The 25,845-nt window shown below is 40.4% G+C and overlaps 2 protein-coding genes across 6 annotated transcripts in view; one reads left to right on the top strand and one right to left on the bottom strand.

Annotated features, from left to right (window-relative positions):
• gabrb3 (gamma-aminobutyric acid type A receptor subunit beta3) overlaps positions 1-17,364 on the bottom strand; it is a 100,173-nt gene extending 82,809 nt beyond the window's left edge. Inside the window, exon 1 of one of the 2 annotated variants that reach the window (XM_033621440.2) lies at positions 16,915-17,364. In XM_033621440.2, coding sequence (XP_033477331.2) covers positions 16,915-17,009 — 95 coding nt within the window. In that variant the 5' untranslated portion in view covers positions 17,010-17,364. The remainder of the gene's footprint in view (positions 1-16,914) is intronic. The other variant, XM_078168559.1, reaches the window with a different exon arrangement.
• gabra5 (gamma-aminobutyric acid type A receptor subunit alpha5) overlaps positions 1-25,845 on the top strand; it is a 57,909-nt gene that overhangs the window by 24,768 nt on the left and 7,296 nt on the right. For all 4 annotated transcript variants that reach the window (XM_078168561.1, XM_078168562.1, XM_033621443.2 and 1 more), the window contains 3 exons: positions 15,706-15,849; positions 23,371-23,523; positions 25,581-25,792. In XM_078168561.1, the coding sequence (XP_078024687.1) occupies positions 15,706-15,849; positions 23,371-23,523; positions 25,581-25,792 (509 nt within the window). The remainder of the gene's footprint in view (positions 1-15,705; positions 15,850-23,370; positions 23,524-25,580; positions 25,793-25,845) is intronic.

The raw sequence follows: 25,845 nt of genomic DNA, 5'->3' as shown, positions 1-25,845 counted from the left end.
GTGATGCAATGTGACATACATGACGATATGTTGCAATGGTGATGTCATATTGTTTGTGAATATATTTGGACGTGTAATATATATATATCCGGCTGTGAATTTCAGTGCAGAGGACGACAAAAAGTAAAATTATTTTTCCTGTAGATGGCAGTGCTTGTTACAATCACCATCGCCAGTGTTCTCTGCAGGCCTCACCTCATTTGCTGTTGTGCTCTTGTCTACTAAAATGACCTCCAGTTTGATGCGTACCGTCTGCCCGACTCTAAAGATTCTGAGCATATTTGGCTGATTATTAGGACAGTATCATGAATCAGTCATTTAGGCCGAGCTAATCGTGACATGCATAGTGTCATCATAATAATAGTAACAGAGGCATTTTCAATTTGTGCATGAACATAAATACCATAAAAGAATCTAAATACTGCAGAAGAGGTTTTACACTTGGCTGAGGTGTAAACGTTGTATCAATAAAAGCTGGTAAAGTGCAGTGGAAGTGGATGTTCATGGATAAATCATGATCATCATCAAACATCATGGAAACAAACATAAATTTAGTTTTCTTCTGCCAGTTTTCTGGAATTTTGATGAAAAACTGTGCTACATTTAAATGTAAACCTGAATACTGTTAATCACAAAACCACCAAAGGCTATAAGCCTAAAAACTAGATTATCAAATAAATGTAAATATCAAAAAATATGTAAAATATGCTGGGAAAAAGCATTAATATACATACATGGGCGGAGATAAGGTGTAACAGAGCATTACAATAGAGGTGACAAAGTGAGCTGTACAGTATCCAGGATGCTAACTGAAGAATTGGAAGTGAATACAAGTGAATAGAACTGAATGATGATTTGTGTCACAGTAAAACATAGAGCCCATGCGAGCTGAAAAAGTTACCGTGGAGCAGTGTATCCTGTTTCCTCCGGCTCCATTAACCCTAGCTAATCCTTTGACCTAATGGACAGCACTCGCCCACGAGCTCAAGGCTTTCAGAGCTACAGTAGACCTGTCCTTTGACGTTGTGTTAATCACCTCTCATGGACTCAACTTTACTCTCAGCCTCGTCCTCTGCCTCATACTCCTTCACTGCAGCTCCAAACTGTGTGACGGCGTACAGTCGTATCTTTGGCACGGTTTGAAGCTCTAATTAATCTTTACTAACTTCTCCACTGTGACTGTCCGTACAGTCTCCTCTCTCTGCCTCCACGTGTATTTGCTTTCTTGCAAAAATCTCATGTCTGTTAAATATGAAGCTCCAGCCAAAAGATGTTACCGTAGCCCAGCATGAAAACTGTGACATTTAACAGACAACTATGAGAGTGATATCGACCTTCTCATCTGAATCTTGGCAAAAAAGCAAGTAGGTGTTATATCAAACCCTCTGACAGTACAGCTGAGGTCCAGGGAAAATGGCAGTGGGAGAAGAGACGAAACAACAGCACACAGTAAGAGGAGAATGAGACAGAGATTGGTCAGCTATTACAAACTGAATCTTCTCTCTTATTGGCTGGACTGCAGCAAATTTGGGGCCGAAGCTCACGTTTTTAAATGTTTATTTCAACAGCAGAACATAGATAGAGTTCAGCGTCTAGACTCCGGCCTCATCACTCCCTGCAGATATGCTACGTGAGATATTGGGGAGTGATGATTAAATATTTCCCCCCTGAGCTGGAGCCTGCAGGTGGATGCTGGGTGGAGGTGGGGCTGATAGAACGAGCAGCAGGGCAGCATTGGCACTGACAAGCCGGAGAGAGAGCTGGGAAGATTTTGCAGCTTAAATAGACCGCCATATTGAGAGAGTGTGCTTGCACATGACATATGGAGAGTGGTGCATGACGTGTGTGTATGAATCAGTGCAGCTTGAGCTGACTGCCTGAACTGGCTCGCTAGCATTGCTGCAGCACAACATGTTTGTTACTCTACCCACAAAGCTCGACCCAGTGAGCTCTACAGTATTACATTTGTTGGTGTCACTGTTGTTTTTGTCTGTATGAATTTATATTTTCCTCTATATGTGTTTCAAATTTGGCATTTCAATCCTATATTTGTCTTGTGTTGACACAGCTTGATAAATTACAAGACTAAGGTAGTGTGTGTATAGTAAGTGTGGTCGAGAGAGAGTGACGATGGATGTGCTCAGAGCTGACGGGTGTTTTGTGCAGAGTAAATGTTGAGTGTAGGTTTCAGTTTGTCTGTTATCAAATGCTGCAGCTCCTCAAGACTCAGGTAAAGTTCCTGTTTCTTGCTTCCTAGCTGCTGCCATGTTTATATTTGTCACGGTGCAAATAATAGTCTGGACTCTTAAAAAAAGTAATGCAAACAATTGCCTGTCTGCTGTGCTTTGGCGACTGAAACAGGACAACACTTTAATTGTTTGGAATTAATTAAATTAAAGCAGTCCTCAAATACATCTGACCCAAATGTAGGTTAAAATCCTGTCCGCAGGTCCTCCTGATGTTTTATTCGATGATTTATGATATGTAAACAACCGCTATATTTGTTCATATAAACTATCGTTTGAAAGCTACGCTCTTCGCGGTTCAATCAGTGTGGACCATTTCAAGATACAGCCACCACAGCAGGCTCAATAAACAGTTATAACTCACCTAGGAAGTTTTTAAACCCACAAATCAATATTATGCAAACAAAAACACTGCTCATGTCTTCACACCCTCCCAAAGGTCCAGACGATCTAAATCCAGTGAAATAATCAGTCCATACACATAATTACATCCAGAAATATCCATGAACTGCCTTTGCATCATTTTAAATGTTCATATCAGTCCACATATTGCCCATAACCTCTGACATTTGTATGTTGCCATGCAGACACTTCACTATCAAAATGGTGGTGAACTCCTGACCTTTTCATTGACACCTCACTTGAGCCAATTATAGCTGTCATACTGTTAGTCTAGGCTTCAATAGGCAGCGAGAGAGCCTATCCTAGTTCCTATGGCCTTACAGCCAATCAGTAGCCAGGGATTGGCCTGATGACTCATGGGTCTTGTAGTAAATGACACTACTCATCTCTAGAGCAGTTTTTAACCCCTTGTTGTCATTACAGACTGTTAGAAATGTACGGACATGATAAACAAATGGCTGCTTTGTTGTAGCAATGAGGGGAAAAAAGTCTTTTTTGTTGATAGCACCAGGACAAAACCTTAGACAGACATGTTTATTTTCTGTGATATTGTTATCTACTTTAAATTTGGACTAGGTGAGGCTTTATGCTGTGATCCTCTTGTGTTTTCCAGCTCATACCTCCCAGTACTGGTCATCTGCAGCATCTGTTTTAAAGAAAATACTCAGGCGAAGATCAAACACTTTTATTTCAGTGTGTTGAAACTTGTATAATTCAATGACAGAGGCACTTACAGTGATTCTGACTGACTGGGGGGAAAAACTCGAGTGTTATGAGACTGTGCATATGACATGTATTAAAAATAGAACAAGAACAGCTCTCAGTTTACTTCAGGTTTGCCTTTGATGGGCAGTTTTGGTGAATTTAGGACCAAATATGACTGAGAACACTACAAAGGATTGCAGAAGCACATTGGCTGTCGAGGAATTCACATTATAGACAATACAACCAGCACACTGACCGTACACTGTGTACAAGCTTTCATCCTAGTTGTGTTTTAAAATATACAAATTGAACGGACATTAGGCTGCACTAATCATGATGTTTCATTCTGTGCATTTACCAGTTGTAATTTTACACTGATTTGATTTTATAGGTCTAACTTAAATATATATAATACATACAGGGTCCTCTGTAGCCTGTTGGTATATTTGTAGGACTTGTCTGCCTTCCTGTGGTTGTTCTGGCCTTTATTATATTGGAGTCACAGTAAAAGGTTAATGTCGTTGTGTTTCTGCAGCTCTCTCAGCTGAAATAATAACTTGCATCTCACAAATGAGCAGAGCAGGAGTGTGTGCACCTGTAAATGACCTGCAGTGCAAATGGAAAGCAAAATAAGACAGGTAATTGTCTCATTTTCAGACTGTCTGTTGGCTCAATAAGTCTCATATTTAATCAGATCCTGTCTTGGTGCTTATTAAAGTGTGTCCCAGGATGAAGATGTGCAGATGAACCTCTGTTATGAGACTGGATTCTCACATTTCTGTTCGCCCATATGTCTCTTTGCACTTACAGGACAGAAAACATGTAAGACATATATCATCATTTCCAAAGGCAGCTTTAACTATTCATTGAGAGGTGTTGTGGAGTAGCCGGGGGGAGAGGGAGGAAATTACCAAGACGGCACACGGCACTTTGTACAGAGTGCCACTAATGAAAGAGGACGAGACACTTTGATCCATTTGATATTTCTATATTTCATTTTAATTTAAATATAGATGCTGTATGTACAATATATATATTTAACTTATGTTGCTACTGACAGCCACAGCTTTACAATTTTGGTCAAGTGTACCTTAAATTTGTCCCCAAGATGACTTGTAATGATCGATCTGCTCTTCCTGTCCTCAACACTACAGACCCGCCTGTCAACTAAAGGTCACACATGATGGCAGACTGCTTTGTATTATAATTACTGTATATTACCAGATGCAAAGGCCATTTGAAATCAGGGGCTGTCCCTAAATGTTCATGACTGAATGTTAGGAACAGCACACAGTATTTCCAGCATGCAGTTCATTTGTGATAAATTACTGTAGCAAGCAGATAAGTCTTTCAGTTTCAATTTTATTTAGGAAGCCCAACATCACAAGATGTAAAACAAGATGATGCTTTCAGGTACATTTGCTGAAAACATTATTCTTAAGAAAGAATGGATGTTTGATACTCAACTAACACCTGCTTGCACATATTAAAGGTTTGAGACTTGAGACAGAGTCTGTTTAACCAGACTTTGGGGGAATATGACTGTTCTTGAAAACAGCACAGGGGTGGACAGTCACTGGTCATTGTTTGATAATATAATAACTGACATCAGGGAAATTAAGGCCTCTTTTCTTCACAAAAGCTGAAACAACAAACTTTTCACAGCCAGAAAAGAAAATTATCACAGTGATATCCGTTGTTTCTGCTTGAATGCAGAACATTTACACTTGTACTTTTTGTTAGAAATGATGGTGGATCACTGTTGGAGGACTCAACACTGCAATTTGCTGACGTGTTTTTGTAAATTTGCAAAGCTAGTTACTGTTGACTAAAGCTATGATGCTACCATCCACAAACCTTTCAGTATAAAATTATATTTGAATGCTTTTAAAAGGACACACCCAAATCTTTGTTTGGCATCTCTGACCTGCCGTCTGTCCAGTTAATTTGGAAAATATTTATTCTAAAGAACGATCAACAGCATTCCTCAAACAGACAGTGAACACTACTATTTTATTTGTGACAGCTTAGCTCTCATGGGTTAAGAATATTTACATTTGTATAGATCATTATTGATTATGAATATAATAGAGCTACTCTACATTCTGGGATTGTTAAATAATGCAGGGGAAAAAACAGACACAGTCTTAACCAAACGTCAGTGAACATGTTTTTCCACATATCTTCAAAACAGGATTTACTGCGTGTAATTCATGTTAAGTGTGATTGTGTCATATTTATTTTCGAAGCTTGAGTTGAACTACTTTGAGCACACCGTTTTTACTGTAAATCCTAATATTCTCTTTCGTCTCATCAGTGCCACTGTGTCATGCGTTTTGTTTTTACACCTGTAACTGTTTTTACTCTTCAGTTATTTCACTCAACATGAGAAATTTCACTGTCATCGCCATTTTAAACACAGAATAGGTGTTCTTGCAGTTACAAAGATGCTCTAGTAGCAGATAGTGGTGAGTTCTACTGTGGTCTTACTAGTGTTAAAAATATTGATTTATCAATACAGATTGATTCTGAATATTTGAAATGGCTTCAATACTCATTTTCCAAAGTATTGACACACTGTTACCAGCTGCACTTTCTGGCGCTCTCTTATTGTCAGTGTGTACTAAGCTACTCTTAGTCATGTTATATTAAGGTAGGTGTGGATCCAAGATACAATATTATCACGATACTGAAGTCATGATACAATATTATTGTGAATTTAAATATGTTGTGATATGCTGAGCATTGTGATAAAATATATTGGGATATTTTATCTTTTTTCACCTGCAAATTATGTCCCCAAAGGAAAACTTTGTCAACATCTGTTTTATCAAATTAGATAAAGTTTTCTGTCTGTTCATCTCACTTCAGCCATTTTTTTGCAGCAGTAAAATGTATCTAGTTCTAGTAGGCTACCTACAGTTTAATTTGTAATTGTAATATTAATAATTTATATAAAAATCAATACTTAAATCATTACTGTGTGACGATACGATATTGCCATACATAAATATTGCGATACTACGCTGTATCGATTTTTAACCCATCCCTATATTATAGCCTTGTCATATTAATCTTTTAATACAAATTGACTTTATTTTTAATTCAATTTTTCCAAGTTTACAAACTGTAACATTACATTACAAGACTGGTCTAGAAAAAAAAGTCAATAAAAAAGAGGCACAATAATGTGAGGACAAGTAATATTGTGTGCATTGATCCGATTCACATCCAATACAGACATTTATCCAAGTTTTACCCATGTAAGTCCATATTACGTTTAAGTGCAAGTGATTCCAGTGGTTCCTTCCACTCCTGCAGAAAAAGACGAGTCTGTCCATCAACACAATGTCTTTTTTTTTCCAGAGTCACAACCTCAGAGACCAAAGATTTACACGTAGAAAAAGAAGGATCACATTATCAAGAATTATATCAAAAAGTTAGAAATTCCAGTATCATGCCAACACTAGGCCTTACTGCTGATTTTGATACATCACAACACCTCAGCTTATTAGCTTACTGCACCACAGGGATGTAGCTGGAATCAAAAACACTCTTTATAAGATGCTTTAATTAAAAATAGACAGTTGTCAATTGACTTATTTTAAATTCTTCTCAGCAGTAAAGCAGTGAAGCATCTCCAGAATCCTCTATCATTCACTTATTACTCTACTTTTCTGTTTGTGCTCCCATTCGTCAAATAATCCACAGGTGTTGCTTTTACTTTACACAGCTGCAGTTACATCCTAATCCTAATGAATCTCTAAAATCTAAAAGTAACGCACACCAAGATTTATAATGAGGTGCTGATCACTGGCAATAGACTGGACTGTAGAAACCAAGTGTCTCACACTCTGGCTCCATATGCATTTATTTTATCTTGATGACGTTTCGGCCTCTGCGCCTTCTTCAAGATCAACAAGCATATTGAGACACTGGTTCACTGATCTGTTATATGGACCACACCTCTGTCACACAGCTGATGATGGTGAGGTGATCATGCTACGAGAGGAAAGGTCGAGGTCGAGAAAATCACAGTCACACAGCTGCCGGTGGTTAGATAATCATGCCACAGCATTAAATGGAGCAAAGAAATAATCGTGACGCCCTCAACAAATCAATACCTTTAAACCAAAACATTGTCAGGAGCTACAGCCAATCACATGTCATCAAAACAAATGACAACAGCCATTACATAGTCTACCACATTTCAGATGATACACATTTTTAAATCACCATATTCAACAATGTTAAAATACAAAAGTATTAAACAGATTACGTGTAGACAGCTCACATCCCAGCTACATCAGCTGATCTCAAACAGCCCAGTCAACTGATGGAGTCAACTGACTAGGCCCGTTTCCACTGAAGAAGTTCCTGGTACTATCTGGGGGGCAGGAACTACTACAGGAACGTCCTCTCGTTCGGCCCTCTCAACCGCCATGTCTCCACTGAGAGAGCGGAGTAGGAGGAAGGTTCCTGTAAAGTTACGAGGCTCTGTATGTGACGTAATCGTTGCGCGACCATTTTGACCGGGGTGACGTAGGGGCGTAGGGACGCCGTTAGCTGTTAGCGGTGTCTGTAATAACTCCCGTCACAGTCCGTGAAAAATTTTTTTTTTCCAGCGGATGTCTTAGTTACAACATGCTTGAACTAACTGGAATAGTTTCATGTTGTATCCGACAACGGGAGGCTTTTAAGAGATGACGTCCTGATGTTAGCTTTGCTGCTGCTGTTAGCTGTCCTTGTCAGCTGATGCTTTCTAGACATCGTGATTTCCCAAAACTGAATAAATACTACACATAGCAACACAAAACTGCTTTGCTAGCTCAATCATGTTGTAACTAAGATATCCGCTGGAAAAAATATTTTTTTCACGGACCGTTTATTGAGTTATTACAGACACCGCTAATAGCTAACGGTTAGCCTAGCTAAACTACGATAACCATGTTGTTATTGACAAAACGTCACATCCCGCCTTGAGTATATCCAATCAGCACCAAGTAATCCCCAAGCCCCAGCCAGGAGTTTCTCTGGGCCGTTCTGAGTACCTACTCCTAGGCAGGGACTTGTTTAGCCCCTGTAAAAGTTCCGGAACTCTGTCCTTCGGGGGTGGTTCCTGCAGTGGAGACATGCACCAATGGCCCCGGCCCCGTAAAATTACCCCGAAGTTCCTGCGGTGGAAACGGGCCTATAGATCACATGATTCCTTTCTATGCAACCAATTGGCGATTCTCATTCAGGGCGCCCTATTTAAACTGCTCTGCCCTGCCTACTGTTGCTGTTTCCACTGCAAGCTGCTTTGCAACCCGCCTCCACTCCAGCTCCTCCTTTTCATGCTGTGTCTGACTTATCAATGTCATTTATGTTTGTCATTGAATCTGCTCTGTTCTGTTCCTGGGGGTCTTGCTGCTGCTCTCCCTGCCTTAGACTTTCAGTGTAGGCACATGGAAGGGCAGGGAAGTGTGCTCTTTCTGCCTCAGGCTTTCCTCATTTGCACATGGAAGGGCAGACACATTTGCTCTCTCTGCGTAGACCCGAGGAAAGGCAGAAGGGCCCCAGAACAGAGCCATACCGCCAAATATAATACAGAACTCAAGTCACTGATTACTTTATTTGATGTCATATTGACTATTTAAAATCTAACAAAGAACACAAAATTCTCCTTTGCTTGTCCAGAACGTAGCCACACCACATGCTCCTACATCCCCAGTCTCTGATGAAATTGAATATTAAGTTCAGTTAATTGGGTCTTAACATTTTATCATTTACTTTTAAAGCAATAAATGCAAGTTTTATCGCAACTATATACAAATTGTAGTCTTGATCTACAAACAGAAACTCATAGATTGTTAAAGTGTATACAAAATATCAGGGGCAGAAAGAAATAATTTTTTTGGTGACATTTATTTTGCCCGTACAATGTGAATGTTTCTTCTAGAAGAAAATAAAGTAAGCTGCTCACGTAACACAGTTCTACAAAGACGTGTTTGAGACAATGCGGAGCGTCTTTGAGACGATAATCCACAGACTGGTTGACTGGGGTCAGTCTAAATTGCTGTCAAGTCTTCTAACACCACAGTTGCTGGATTAATGCAATACTGTTAGATTGGACACTGCAGTGCGATTGAGAGAGCGAGAGAGATAGAGACACACAGACACAGACACACACACACACACACACACACACACACACACACACACACACAGATTTAGTGCATGGACAGTGTGTGCTATTTGTACCACAGTTCAGTGTAAGCCAGTGTTTTTGCATTTTGCAGGGCTTGTTTTCAAGATGAACGTGTATAAATGACAGAAATTGTGTACCCACCATTTGTTTAAAATCTATCCATCACAGAGACAAACAGAATTAAAACCCCACCATCATCTGTGCTTCACACACAGGACAGTAAACAAACACTAAAACACCAGCTCCAAAGCTTAAAGGACAAACCTGGAATCTTTTAAGGCAATCTCTCAAACCGTCAACATTCACACATAACATCGTACCATTAGTAACATCTGCGTATTGTGGTACACTCACAGTGATTACATCAGATCCAAACATGAGCTCTTAACAGTGACACCAAGTTAATCTCTGCGTAATGAAGCAAAGTGGGCGAAAGGTCAAGTGTTGTATCACAGCCACGCCACATTCCTTAGCTAGTGGCATCTTAGAGGCCGAGGAACAGAGCGCCATTGGCATGTTCAAGCAGATGCACCTGCTGCTGGAGAACATTTGATCAGAACATTATGCAGAGTATATGAGATCTGTAAGACACTAGTTTCTGCCGTCCTACTGTTTATACTGCGTCGACACCACTGACGTAACACTCCTTAAAGAGTACAGCTGGTGTTGATGCACATAACTGTACATATTCCTCATGTTTTCTCTTATTCCAGTCTTGTCTATTGATCTATTGATGTATGAACTGTTGGTAAAATTCTCACATTTATAGCTGACAGTGACAATATATATTTTATTTTTAATATTTCTAATATCTAATAAGTACTAGTGTTAAACACTGTAACATAATGCACATTTTCATTTCTATTTTATTTAATTGCTTTATATTTACTTCTATTTCATACTCTTATAATTCTCTATTCTTTACATCAGAGCCACTGAATGAGCGAATGAGTGATTCTGATTCTGAGTTATATCTTCCTGGAGTATTTCCATGACAAATCCCATGAAAAGACTAAAAAACAACAATGAATTTAACCCACTAACAAATACTGTCTGTGTAGCCCAAACCTGATATAGTGTATTCCTACCAAAAAACATCATCAAACTATGATACTAATATACGCCTTTAATGATCCTCAGAGGGGAAATTCTACTGTAACAGCAGCACAAAGACAGCAACATGAAAAGAATAAATAATAAGAGGTATATAATAACTAAAAAACGGGAAAATTGGAACATGGAAAACAGAGAAAACTACAAGAACCTCAGGAGACACAAACATTGCGAGGTGAAGTGACAGTAGTCGTGATAATTAGCAGCAGAGTCAACAAGGCTCTGTTAAAAGTGCACCACACTGATGTTATTAAATAACAGCACCTACTGTCTGTGTTAATATAGAGATACAATATGAATATAATATAGAATAAGATGCAAAAAAATAAAGAAATCAGAACATACTAATGTGATAAATTATGACGTATGGGATGAGTTATAGTATAAGGTGAACTGTCTCACCTGAAGGTATTACTTTGTCTTGTTTTATTTGCTGTAACACTGAGTTCTAACTGAATGCGACGCAGGTGAGTGTCAGTTTGACAGCATTGTTTTCTATTGAAATGTTCCAACTGTCCAATAGTGACGCAGCGCTGCCATTTTGAGCTGATTTGTTGTCAGATGCTGTGTCTATGTATTTCTGCTGCTGGCTTTGAAACCTCCACAATGGACGAGGAACGGCTGATTCATGAAGCTGAAATGGGGAGTCCTCCTCATTTCACTACAGTAACCTAAATATGGTGGCAGCTGACTGGAAGTAGATTGTCCTGATTACTGTAATGCCCTACACACGGGCCAGCCTAAAACTGCCATTGCAAAACTATAGACTATTCAACATGTTGCTGCTGCCAGGGTTTCAACTAAAACTAAAAAGAAAGATAAAAAACCCTCCTGTTTTACAAAACCTACACTGGCTCCCAGTATCTATTGACTGTAAAATCCTTCCATGCTTTTTAAGGGTCTTAATGGCATCGCCCCCTGCTATATCCCAGACTCTCTTATCACCTTATGTCCCTCTACGAACCCTGAGATCCTCCACAGCTGCTTTTTTAACTGTTCCTAATGTCAGTGCAAAACCTTTGGGGATGCTTCTTCTAGCTGCTACGCCCCAAAAATATCGAACATAATAGACTTGCTGGCTCGGTGGGGGGTTTAAATGATGACTTAAACATATCTTTTTAACATAGCCTATAACAAGCAACTATCTGTTTTAATATTTGTAGTATGTATTTTTTATTACTTGATTAATAAATTAATTAATTCTTCTCATTTCTCTTTGAATGAGTGTTGTATAATTGTATGGTTTTATTTCTTTGCTTCTTGTCTCCACCGCTGAATTATAAAGTACTTTGTGCTGCATTCTGTGCATGAAAGGTGCTATATAAATAAAGTTCATTCATTCATTTATTCATCATCAGGGAGGTAAACATTATAACAACCTACTTGCTCTTGGCCATGGTGTGTGTCATTAGCAGTAAATATCACAATATAAAACATTTTTTATGTTTAAAAATTAAAATTGTAGAGAAATATAAAGTACCTGCACATCTTTTAAATGGTTACATCTCCAGTCAATCTGCAGCTGATAGGTAGGACGTTGTAAAATTTAAATGGGGCACACATTTCCCATTAACAGATTAAAATGTGTGTGCAGTGCACCTGCCTTATGACAGTGGCAGAGGAGGTGCAGTCAGGACTCTGCTGTGTGTTTTAACATGAAAATATAAGATGAACACAAATGAACTCTGCAAGATGATTCTGTAGTATTCCAAAGAATTTAAAATACATGACTTAGTGAGAGTAACCTATTGTAATACAACTTCCAAACTTCCATTAACAAAATGGTTTTAAGTTTCAGTTATAGTAATAAAAATTTTGTTCAACCAAAAATAAGCCTTCTGTTTTCATTCCTTTAATTCTGCCATATTTTCTGAGACGGTTATCGTACCGTAGAAATCTCATTCTGTTGCAACCCTGTAACAGAATATATCAACATATGTAGCAAAACCCACAAAAGGCATATTTTAAATACATTTTAAATATAAAGATACAATTTTTTTTTAGAAACTACATCTTCGGTCTCTGTATCAGGTCTGTGTGGGTCCTGGTTTGAATTTTTCTAGTGTGACAAGCTGAGAGGAATAAAGTGCCGTGTCACATTTGTAATGACTACACGATGTCAAAGTAATAATATTATCTGAACTATGTGAGTTTATCTGCTTAACAGTGAGTCTGTGTTGGATTTTTATGAAATCAAAGTTCACAGGAGCAGACAAATATGACAGAGTGCCTGTACCTGAAAACATGACTAAAAACATAACTCTTACATAACTGCATTCACGTAACATGTCATTTATCAAACTCATCTTTGCTTGAGAGGAAGTAACAACTAAAGCTGATAGAGAACATGATAAATAATATACAAAAACATGCACCTCTGCAGGCTGATGGGGAATTACCCTTTGTCAGCCTCAACCGGTGTGTGCAGGCTTGTGTTTCTGTGTGTATGTGCGTGTGTGTGTGTGTGTCTGTGCAGTGTTTGTGTTGTAAATCAGGAAATGATTTTGTTTTGATCCACTACACAACATTACATTACATTCAACTGGCAGAAGCTTTTATCCAAAGTGACTTTGAGTTTCACCCTACGCACATTGGGAGCTGTTTGGGGATCAGCATCTTGCTCAAGAATAGGCTGTTCTTTCAGAATGAATTCTTTCATCAGATGGAGATTGACCATCTGGTGACCTGGTGCGGACAAAGCAACTTAAAGCTCAACACTCTAAAGACAGCCGAGATGGTTGTGGATTTCTGGAAATACGCAGCCCCACCCGCTCCCATCACCCTGTGTGACTCCCCCAGTGGACGCTGTGGAGTCCGTCTCTTCCCTGGGCTTCATCGTCACTCAGCTGAAGATGAGCTCCACCATTAAAATAGCACAGCAGGGGATGTACTTCCTGCAGCTGAAGAAGTTCAACCTGCCAAAGACAATGATGGTGCACTTCTAGCTGTCATCCTGTCTGTCACTGCACTGACACTGAGGTGGGCAGCAAGAGTTGGCCAACACCTCCCATCCCGGACTCTTTCAAACACTCCCCTCTGGCAGGCAGCTGCAGTTCATGAGAAACCAAACGCCACAATACCCGCCTCCTGAACTCACCGTGATCAGAGAGAAAGGAGCTTTTTAAAGTCTGTGTGTGTTCAGCTCTCAGTACGTCTGTAGCTTCTAACTGAATCTCTGTGGTTTGGAGTTTAGGTTCTCTCCTGCGTCCTGTTTTTACTTTACATATCTGCTTTTTGGTTTCATGTTCGCTATCAGCTGTATTAGAAGTTGTGTGAAGTTGTATTTTCTTATTTTGCTGCTTCACAATAAAAGGTATTTCATAACAAAATAACAGGGGACACTATTGTGAAGAATCTATAGGAAGTGAAATGTCATGTTACTGAATTAGTGGAACTTTATTCGCGGCTTTTCTTCAATTAAGACGTCTAATAACAGGGCAGGGAGGAAGAGTGAAAGCAGTAACAGCCGCAGTGAGACATTGATGAAGAGCTGAAGACAACAGGCTCTTACTGCACCTCTGCAAACAGCTCACCTCCAACAGGTAAACTTCTTTTACCTGCTCTGCTGTGGAAAATCACATGCAGCAAAAATAATGGAACTTTAGCCGTAGATCAGCCCGCTACTTTAAACGTCATCACTCAAGACAAGGGGGCTATCAGTGAAAGACACACCTTCAAGAAGATGGCCCTGTTGTAATGGAAATGCCAATGGCTGCTGAGCTGGGCTGATGGCCCAAACCAAGCCAAGCCAAACCAAGCCAAGCAGAGCCAAGCCAGCCCATGACTGTCAAAAAAGGGTATAAGTGACCTTCCTTAACCAGGCCAGGGACCTCGCTGACACAGATTTTTACCCAACCACCCCCCCCCCCCCCATACACACAGACATCTGTCTTAGTATGTTAATGCACATGCTGGACTATTATCTCTGCACATTATACATATACTCTGCTCTGTGAACTTGTGCACTCCTCTTGATCTGTATTTTGCACATCCTGCACAAAACTGTACATTTATCTCATTCTAAAACAGTTCTATCGTACATATTTGTTAGTAGTTCTGTCATATTTTTATTGCAATTTTTTCTTTTCTGTATTTATGTCCTTGAGTTTTGCAGTACTTTACCTTTATTTTTATTTTCTGTTAACATGTTTATTGTATGCACCAAACACCAAGGCAAAAAACTCGTAAATAAAAACTTATTCGGTTATGAATCATATTCTGATTCTGATTTTTGTTTCAGGAATATTTGAAGATTTGAATTAATGTCCATGTTTGATTATTTACTGACCTAATATACCTGACCACCAGAGTTTCCCACAGGAACACAGTTTTTTGTGGGTCTGTGAACGCAGCGTACGTAAATATTCTAAATGGAAGATTCTCTTACTCTGCAAATCCTGAAGCTTCTAACTGATGGTGCAGTCAAAGTAACTGGGACTTGCTTTTAGGTTATTTGTCAGAGATGCATAAACTTCCAGGGTCAAACATAATAATATTATTAATTTGCTCAAGCCTGCAAAGAATGTTGACATATGGTCATCTCTGCACAGTGACACAGACACATTTTGTACAGAAAAAGTAAAAGCACGAATATCCACATAGTGTTGCTACAAAATATTTGTTTCATTGATTTGATGACTGATTGCTCTCCCTCCTCTTATATGTGTGTGTGCATGTAGACATGTATTACTCACGTTGTGGGGACATAAGTGTGTTTACACCGTCACATTGTGGGGACTTCCCCTCCTTTTGGAGACAAACAGCACTGATTTGTACACGACATCTATTGCACGTCTGTTTGTCCTGGAAGAGGGATCCTTTCTCAGTTGCTCCCCGTTAAAGTTTTTTTTTTCTGTTTACTATCAAATATGACAAAGAAAAGCATCAAATGCTCACATTTGAGATGCTGCAGCCAGTAAATGTTTGACATTTTAGCTTAAAAAATTACTGATAATCATCAAAGTTGCATTTTTAAACAGCTTATCAAGGAAATTCAATTTGCAAAAGATGCAAAAAAATCAAGTTTCTACATCTGTGTTGTTTTCATAGATGCGTATCCAGTCTCGGAGGTGGTCTACACGTGGACTAAGGGTGCAGCAAAGTCGGTGGTGGTGGCAGAGGAAGGATCCCGACTCAACCAGTATCATCTGATTGGTCAGACAGCAGGGACAGAGGACATCTACACCAGCCGAGGTACAGTGAAGTGACGGTACCTGACCACCTGACCCTGGGCGACCAAGCCTCTGATTAAAGATGACCCGCTCTATCATACACACAACTATCTGCACCTGAGCCAGAGTTACATCCCTCTGTTATCTTCACACAGTAGCTTCAGGCAGCAGCGCGGATGTTAAGCCCCCGCTTCAACCCTATTATTCAGCTCTGTGTTATTACAGTGTGTGCCATCCAAAGATGTTGTGAGAAGAATTTTTTTTTTTTTTTTTTTTAAATCAAGCAGGATAGAGACAATGAATGAATCACAAGGATTTGAGAATGCCTCCCACACATAGCCAGCTGTCTCTGGGGCTGCCAAGAGAAGAGAGAACGAGAGGGGAGGGGGGCAAAAAAAAATCACTTATCCGTGGTCTGAGCCATTGGGTCTGTAGGGTTAATCCGCATGCAGGCCCATCAGTTGTGCTTTTACTGAGTGACGTCACAGTTCAGGGATTGGCTGCTGCGGTGGAGACACGTTGGGAGGGGTGGGGGGGTGGGGGAGTGGCATCTGCTTAATTCTGTTATGTAAAGAAGTATGATAATACATTTCTGCTGCTGAGTTTATTACCGGGGAGCCGCTCCTATAGCTGTAATGTATACAGAGGTAGCTGCTTGATCCCGTACTCGCTGGGTTTACTCTGGATAATGTACAAAACGTTTACCGTTAAGTATGCAAAGGGAGCTTTTTAAGCAGGAGAAAATCCAGCAGGAGAAAGACCCAGACTCAGATTAGCACGCAGGTTGCCATATATCACTGTGCGTAACTTTGCCCCCCACACAGCACTGCTCAGACTCACAGAGCCAGCATGGCCTTAATTAGCATTGCTAATCTGAGTTACAAACCCTCTTTAACAAGCCAAGAATAGCTCAGCAAAGTGCTCACAGTGGGTGCAGGTGACCTTTGACCTCACAGGTTAAGCTGAGGAGGATGAAAATATAGACGCAGGAATTGATGACAGGCAGACCTTGTAGTTTCATTACATTACACGTCAGATCAAGACAGAAAGCGGCAAAGCTCAACAGATGGTTCTGATCCGTACTCACCAGTTGACCAACATAGCCGCGTTGTTCTCAGCTATGAACGGCAGTTCCCCACAGACACTCCAAAAACCAAACAGTAAAATCCACCACAACCGCATTTTTACACCTCGGAGATTTCCATCCACTTCCAGTCCCAGCAGGCGGTCAGATCAGATCGGGGTTCACCCAGTCGTGCCACCACAGAGCAGGGCTGCTGGCTAGTAGTCCTCGGAGCAACACAGGTGCCCTTTTCATTAAGGACATGATGCTCGTCGCCGCATCACACGGACCATCCAAACTTTTCCCCCGGTCCCTCTCAGCCCCCCTCTGGCTCAGTCATCTGTGCACCTGCTTGTAATCACCGCTCTGTTTTAGTGTTCGAGCTCAGGCAGGCAAGGATGTATGTCCCCAATCAAGAGTGGCCTGGCCTGACAGAATGGGATGGACTGTCTGCTGCACACACACACACTCTGACAAACACACACACACACACACACACACATAGAAAGAGAGAGAGGGAGACAGAGGGCGAGCGAGAGAGATATACAGGATGCAGATTGTGACAAGGGATTAGTGAGACAGAAAAATCCGATTTTGCCAGGAGAAAGCAGCAGTCATCTGTGGATTTTCTATAGTTTATCAGACTCCATGGCTCGACAGGATTTTTGAGAAAGGAAAAAATCCTTCAAATGCAATCTTCAGTTGATTAACAGGATGTGATGATTTCCCCACAAACCTGTTTCTCAATAATTTGGTTCACGCTTCCATAGTTAGAGGAGTAGTCTGGTGTGGAGGTTGTCATGTAAAGTTTACTCACACAGCTCTTTAATCACAGCCTCCACACGGACTACACAACGCCCACTGATTGAAGGAAATGAAAACAACACACGCCAAGACAGATTTTTAATGACAGGAAGCAGAGAAAATACAATGAAAAAGGAACGATTGTAAAAGGGAATCCCCGTCCAAAACAGGTCTGAGATAAGAGAAATGATTATAAAAGAACAAAAACACCAGATAGAGTGCCTTCATTATCATCATCATCATCATCATCATGGTCATCATAGAAAAGACACTGAATTTAACCACGTTTCCACCGAGCAGTTCAGTTCAGTTCAGTTCAGTTCGGTACTTTTTTTTTCCACTGTGAAAAGTTGTGGATGGTACCAATAGAACTGTTCTGTACCGTCCCCATGTTTGGTCCCCCCTCTGTTGGGGTACCTAGCACACAGATCTGGTACTAAAGGGTGGAGCCGTGAACACTGCAGTCTGGCCAGTAGAGGACGGTCACTCTGCTCAGGGCTGAGTTGTGTCTGGTTTTGAGGCTTGTGTAACCACTGTTCATACTGTGGAGAGTTTTATTAGTAAACTGTAACTATAAAATGAAAGCATGTTTTACTTAATTCACTGGGCCAACTGCCGGCAACTTTTAACAGGGTTCCTACGCAAGTATGGAAAGTATGGAAAAGTATGGACATAAATTTAATCAATTTCCAGGTATTAAAAAGTATGGAAAATGAAAAATAAAGTATGGAAAAATATTTATGTTTCCAGACTGTTACCACTGTTCTAAAATACTGTTTTCTAAAATAGAAAATTAGGTATTTCCAAAAATAATTTAATCAATCCGGGTCGTGTTTTATGCCGGGCCAGAAAACATACCGCTCCTTTTACCTGATTGACAAGTGGCATGTCCAGTCCGCTACATGCTGCACTATGTAGAGGAGAGGAGAGAGCTCTGTCTTACCTCTTCATAAACTAAAGTCATGCGCGACGGATGCTTCATATAATAACATAACAATATAGGCCTACTATTTATGGTGTTATGTCATCGTGTCATTTCTGTCTCTACATGGTCACGCGTTAACAATTCTCCTCTGCTCTCTGTATCGCGCACGGCGGAGTTCCGCCACAACACAGGTGAGCACGCTAGAGCTGCTCGGGCCGCATTTTCCTGACCAAACCTGACCCCGAGCCCGGTGCAGTTTGTCAGCTGACAAAGTTATTGTTATGGACACTGTGTAAATAACTAGTAACAAACGCACAGACAAACACGCTGCTCGCACAGCAGCGCAGCACGGCACTCATGGTGCTGAGCTTATGTTGCCCTCAGGCGTTGTCACGTAAATAACAACTTCCAGCACTTAAATAGGTCATAGCACAAAACAGCAGCATGTCAAGTGACTTTTTACTTTTATTATATTCAATAAAATTTTATTTTCCTAAATCTTGAGACACCTCATATGTAAGCTAGACAGACATTTCACCTGCTCATTACTGTGCACACATGTACTGTATGTACTTAGTCCTAAAGAGCCCTTCTGGTGCCAGTAGATATATAGAAACATCCCAGCAGGCTGTGCTTTGCAAGCATACAAAAAAGTTTCACGCATGTGAAAATTATTTTTCATGCGTGTGCTTCACCTCCGCTGCTACAACTCCATCCTAGGGGAAACACTGCTGTGTGCGTTTTGTGCAACAGGTGGATGTGGTAGTCTACTGGTAGAGTAGAGAGAGAGCTAAGTAGCGTTGAAGTAGAGTAGAGCAGGGCAGAGAGATGGAAGCAAAATATATTAAACCCAGTGTTAATACAGCAGAACTGGAGAGAGGGGTGAAAAATAAATATAGGTGGGCATGGCTCAAGTAGGGCGCAAAATTATAGACGGAGAACGATTGACAAAAATTGCCACTGCCAAGTACCATTATGGTACTTGGCTACAATCGCCTATTAAGAATAATTAAATATGATGTGAAATATGATACATTGATATATTTACTCAGATGTCGCATATTCTCTGAAAAAAAAACAAAACAACAACGCCGAGAAGTCTGGAAATTAGGGTATGGAAAAGTATGGAATTTTGAAATTCCAAATGTGTAGGAACCCTGTTTTAAGGTGGAATGTTAACTTGTAATGTCACTCAATGCATGAGTTGATAACATGAAACCATCAATACACCTTAAATTTCACTGAGACAACTTTGACCATCACTTTAGTTTCTATTGTCTCTCTTGGATGACAGACACTTTTAGTAATAAGTGGATCATCAAGCATTGTAGTGTAGCGTCGTTCCTGTGAGCTCCAGCAACACTAAACCCCTGAGCTTGCCTTAGAGGGACTAAATGCACAGACACACTATTTTTAAGAGACTCTCGAGAGAGTTATATTTTGTTCTGAAAATGTCAGCATGCAGCCTCGTTCTGTGGATGATAAACAAGGTGCAGACTGATAAAGTAGGAAATACAGTTAGTGCTGAATGGAGCAATGAACAACAATAGCCATGCCCACATTTAAGAGGACTGTTTGCGGTGGAGACTCTAAGCGGACCTATGGTCTAGGTACCATGTCTGTAGGGTTACATGTGGGTCCAAAGATACCATACCGAAAGTGTTTGGAAAAAAACGTCACTGTCTCAGTCACCATGAACTTCTAACAGCAGTGTTCCAGTGTGGTGCATACCAACAGCAGTTGGAACCTAAAATTGCAAACACTAAAAAACTAGATGGGCACCTGGGGGCACAGACCTCCGGCAAGGCCTACCCTCACCCCCCAGCCCCACCCACCTGAGCAGGGTGTGTGCGGGATAGGGATGAGACGGTGTTGTTGCAGTTCACCCCCGGTGAATGTGAGCTAACCCCCAGAAACACAGCCACCTCCATATTTGTTTGTGACATCTGAGGTGAGATCTGTGTGCATTTATTGCAGAAAAATGCCCTGGGATTCGAATCTGCTCCAAAATTTAATGGGTTCATACTTGGCCTATGCTACACCCTTTCACCAATACCCTTTTTCCATGACCACTTTTCGCTGTGCAGAGTCAAACAATACCACGCTGATCTCTCTGTACATTATCAGATAACAGCCCCCGATGACCCCCTTCTCCCCCTGAAACAAACGTGTGCGTTGCGAGACTCAACTCACCTCTGTCTGCAGGAGACCAGAGAGAAAGGCGTTTTTTTAAAGTCTCTGTGTGTTCAGCTTTCAGTAATTTTGTATCTTATAAATGAATCACTGCAGTTTACTTTCTCTCTTACGTCCTGTTTTTACTTAAGATATCTTCTTTATTTTACTGTCTTATGTTTGTTTGCAGCCATTTAGGAGTCTTATTAAGTTCCTGCTGATGAAAACCCACATTTCATTATTTTGCTGCTTCACAATAAAAGCTTTTACATGACAGATTATTAGGAGACTCCTACTGTAAAGAATTTACAGGACATCAAATGTGTTTATCACTGAATTAGCAGAACTTTGTTAGCATTTTTCTCCAATAAAAACAAGCCTGCTAACACTGCAGGAAGGAAGAGTAAAAGCAGAAACAGCCACAGTGAGATGTTTGATAAAGAGCTGCAGACAACAGACTCTTACTGCACATCTGCAAACAGCTCACCTCCAATAGGTTCCCCTCTTTTACCTGCCCTGCTGTGTGATGGAAAAACAAGCTCATTATCAGTTAAAGACACACCTTCAAGCAGGTAGCCCTGTTGTGATAGAGAAACAAATCCCAGCCACGCTTGGCTGACGTGCCAAGTCAAACCAAACCAAACCAAGCCAGCGCTTGAGTTTGAAAAAAATGTTTCAAAATCAGGTCAGTAGGTTTTCTGTAATCCTGTTGATAAAGAGACAAACGAACCAACAGCACTGGAAACGTAACCTCCTCCCTGGAGGTAACCAAATGACACATGGCATTACTCACACACAGCTATATTAACACTGGTCTAATGGGTGAAACAGAGAATAAAGAGTTAACCACCCATATTGTCAGATAGAAACTCAGGGTTATATTTAGTGTCCCTACAGTTCAATAGTTGAAAGTCATTTGCAATCCCTAACGAGGTTCTAACACCTGGGTTTTTTGTATTGTTTCAAATGATATTATGTTCCAGATTAGAGGGTCACATAGGAGTGGATTTTCACTTCTGTCCCATCCCACTCCCACAAAAAGTTTCTATCCTGCCCCAACCCCATGACAGAGTAAAAAAAAACAGAGCAAATCAGTATAGTCAGTATAGCATAATGCTGAAGTAACTCCTAACATAACAGCTGGTATGGCTATATTGTCCATATTTTTGTTTTGTGATAATATTCTTATAGCATACTTTTCATATTTTTTGTAATGTTTCTGACTGTTGCAGTACATTTACTTTAATTCTTTACTTTAATGCTTATTGTATGTTTATTGCATGCTCCAAACACCAAGGTAAATTCCTTGAGAATGAAAACCTGCCTGCTACCTTATTTTGAGTCTAACTGCTACAACCATGTGGCAAATAACTTAGTATGTTAGCTCAATGCTAACATATAATAGGAATTAACATTACCCCACTGACGGAAAATTTGCATTGCGATGGCGATGATATTATCTAGCAAACGATCCATTTTGCCTAACGTGCTTAACATAAAATGACATGTATGCTCATGCTTACGGACATGTATTTTCAAGACTCTGTGAAAATGAACTAATAGCTTCTGGCTTATAATAATTATGATTCCTGTCCTACCGAGACATGTATAGCTGTAGACACATTTCATTTGTAGGGAACATGGCACACCCCACAAAAAACGCCTACCATTGGCACAAAATAAACCCACCAACACGACGGTTATCTGAAGTCTGCTACAATGCCACACTGTAGTGAATAAATGAGCCATACATGAAGACCTTTTTTCTTGTTCCATCCCAGTCACGTGATGAGTAATGAAATTGACTGTCATCCCGTGGGAATCCCAGGGGAATCCTGTGACCCAGGGTATTCCTGTAAAAATGCAAACCTCACCTTGGCTCCAAAAGGATGTCAATTTATTTTATTAAAAGAAAACAAAAACCTGGTCAAATGCCAAGATATGGATGCAAATGGCCAATTCTGTAGTGTTAGTAGTAGGCTGAAGCAGCTCTTTCTTTATTCCAGTGGATCTTCATTTAAAAGATGAGGCTGGTGATGATCTATTTTTTTGGTTATTGTTGATAAATCCCAGAAAATGAAAAACAAAAGTGTATTAGTCCACCTCAGTAACTTCCTGTTCCTCTTACGTGTCTGTGTAATTTCCTAAATCCGCTGCAGTTTTAGAACGTTACATAGACAGGTGATAATGGTGCATTTGTTGGGACTATTTTAAGTTGCGGATCATTACACATTTCATGCTCAAGTGAGGGTTTACAGCAACAGGATGGTGTTTGTCAGAGTGACTTAAAATAAACAGTGTCTGAATGATGAATACTGGTGTAGTCTAATAATAGCTTTCAGTCTGTTCCCAGGTCAGATTTATTGGGTTTTGCTGTGCTGTCTGTGAGGTAGTCCTCTGATGGACACACAGGTGTTGTGTGGTTGATTTTGTAAAAAATAATATACGGCACTCCTCCACCTTCTACATCCCATATTGTTTCCTTCAGTATTTCTTTAAACTGTTTTCATTACGCCAAGTAGGGACTAACTGAAAACTAACTGGCAGCACTTCCTCCTCTGTCCTGCTGTGTACCACAGGTCAATACACCGTGATGATGGCTCACTTTTACCTAAAGAGGAAGATCGGCTACTTTGTCATCCAGACGTACATGCCTTGCTTCATGACTGTAATCCTGTCGCAGGTTTCCTTTTGGCTCAACCGGGAGTCTGTGCCAGCGCGGACCGTCTTTGGTAAGCTTGAAACATGCAGACACATCAGCCAGTAAAGTAACAGTGACTGTTTCCATGCACAAAATATTCCAGTTATTCTGAAAAAGACTATATTCCTACTAAGTTGTTTAAGTGGTGAATGAAAATGATTCCAATAATTACCAGTATACATGCAGCAGTGCATACTCCCAATAATGTACCCTAGCATGTTGTTTATCATGTCAAATATAAAAAAGTAGAACGACTGGTACCACTTGCACTTTGGCTCTTAACATCAAAATAGGATTTTTTCAAAGTTTCCTACCCCTGGCGGACTTGTCGGACCTTACAAACACAGCCTCCCTATTTCATTCCTTCAACCACCTTCTTAGGTTGGTGTTGTGATATTTGCACATATTCAAAAACCTGTTGAAATCCAAGTCTTTTATAATATTTAAAATTGTGTTTGTCCCTCTGACCATAAATGTGGGATTCTCTTTTGGGCATGCATCTCTACCCCAGCCCCCAGCCCAGCATTGGCAAGTTGGTTTGTGTACAACATATGCATGACAACGCACATAGCCGACCGTAAACAGACAAGAAGCTATGTGTCGCAAATAGCGGTAAAAATCCCAGTTGAGAAACATATCCTGAATGCACTGTAAACATGTCCAAAGAATGCTCCTAAATATCCCACGTCTTAATCGGAAAACACTAAATGACCCGTATCTAATACAGAATAGTAGTGGAATATTAGTGTGCATGTAAACGTACCTAATTATGTACTTAAAGGAAAACTTCACCCACACAATGACCAATTGTTTATCAATTACTTATGTGTTACCTTGCATATGTGCCGCCACGATGAATAAAGAATCCAAAAACGTTGAACATTCTTGATCAATTAAAGTCATAGGGGTCTGCATTTAACAACAGCACACTTATATCAAAATATCTGTTTACAAACTCTGACACAATTCACGCAGTACAATCCGAGTCTCATTTATCCAGTGGTTTGCTTAGCACTTCCTAAACACAGGCATTTTTGCTAAAACCTTATGATAAAAACACTTTCGCATGAATAGTCTCATGTATGGACGAGTAGCACACCTGGGCAACTCAATGGAACGCACAAGCAGTATTCAAACGCACACACTTGTATGCGCAGATTTTTCAACTTGTAGGTTTTAGCAAAAAAAAAAAGGAAGTACTGAGAACACGACTGGATGAATGAGACTTGGAATTTACTGCATGACGGAGGCAACCTCCTGTTGGAAGACAGGCTTTGTCAGGTCAGACGTTATCTTCTGCCTTCAGCCTACATGTGGTAAATTTACAGTCATGATCCAGTGTTGGCAAAAAATGTTGCTGCACATTCCTGAACCACTGTTGGCATTGTTAACAAGCATTAGCTCGGAGGGCTAACTGGGCTTGTTTGCTTCCCATGTGGCCAGCAACATCCTTAGACGCTAGGGATGTTGCTGAAACTAAAATTCAATGTCAGGACAACATCTAATGCCAACGTCAATTTGATGTAGAATACTGACAACAGATGACACTGATGTTTTGTTTGTTGTAAGTTGTGTTGTTAAGTAACCAAATCCAGTGTCTTCCAAACGTCTCATGCCAACGTGATCTTGACACAGAATAATGATAAAACCCAACGTCTGCAAAACATACGTTTAACGTCTATTATGTGAAATTCTATCGTTGTTAACCACTTGAAATACTGTAAACCTGATTTTAATTCCAACCAAAATTTAACGTCTGTACAACATAAGAGTCCACCTTCTGTCTGATGTCATATTGACGTGCCAGCTGGGTAAAGTATGTGAATGCTACTGTCACCCTAAACGTCCCACCAAACCCCTCTCAAACTCTATATTGAAAAAAAGGAACAAACAGTCGAATATTCGCCAGATTTGACTGACATAATTCTGGTACAGGCCTATATGCATGCATACCCTGGTACCACTGCTGCATGATTTGTCGACAATGCTCTAAAATGTGATCTCCTGTTACTACAGTTTATTCTGTTGGAATAAAACCAGAGTAGTAGGCTTGGTTAGTAAAAGTGACTCAGTTTTCTTCACCACCAGGTGTGACCACAGTGCTCACTATGACCACTCTCAGCATCAGCGCTCGAAACTCGCTGCCTAAAGTGGCTTACGCTACAGCTATGGACTGGTTCATCGCAGTGTGCTATGCCTTTGTCTTCTCCGCCCTCATTGAGTTTGCCACAGTTAACTACTTCACCAAGAGGAGCTGGGCCTGGGATGGAAAAAAGGCGATGGAGGCTCAACAGCCCAAGGTATGTGCTGTTTGTGTATGTGTGTGTATGTGTGTTCTTGTTAATAAGACATT

Source organism: Epinephelus lanceolatus, chromosome 6, assembly GCF_041903045.1.
Source record: "Epinephelus lanceolatus isolate andai-2023 chromosome 6, ASM4190304v1, whole genome shotgun sequence".
Taxonomy (NCBI): Eukaryota; Metazoa; Chordata; class Actinopteri; order Perciformes; family Serranidae; genus Epinephelus; species Epinephelus lanceolatus.
Note: the sequence above shows the minus strand (reverse complement) of the source record. Positions and strands in the feature narration are given on the sequence as shown.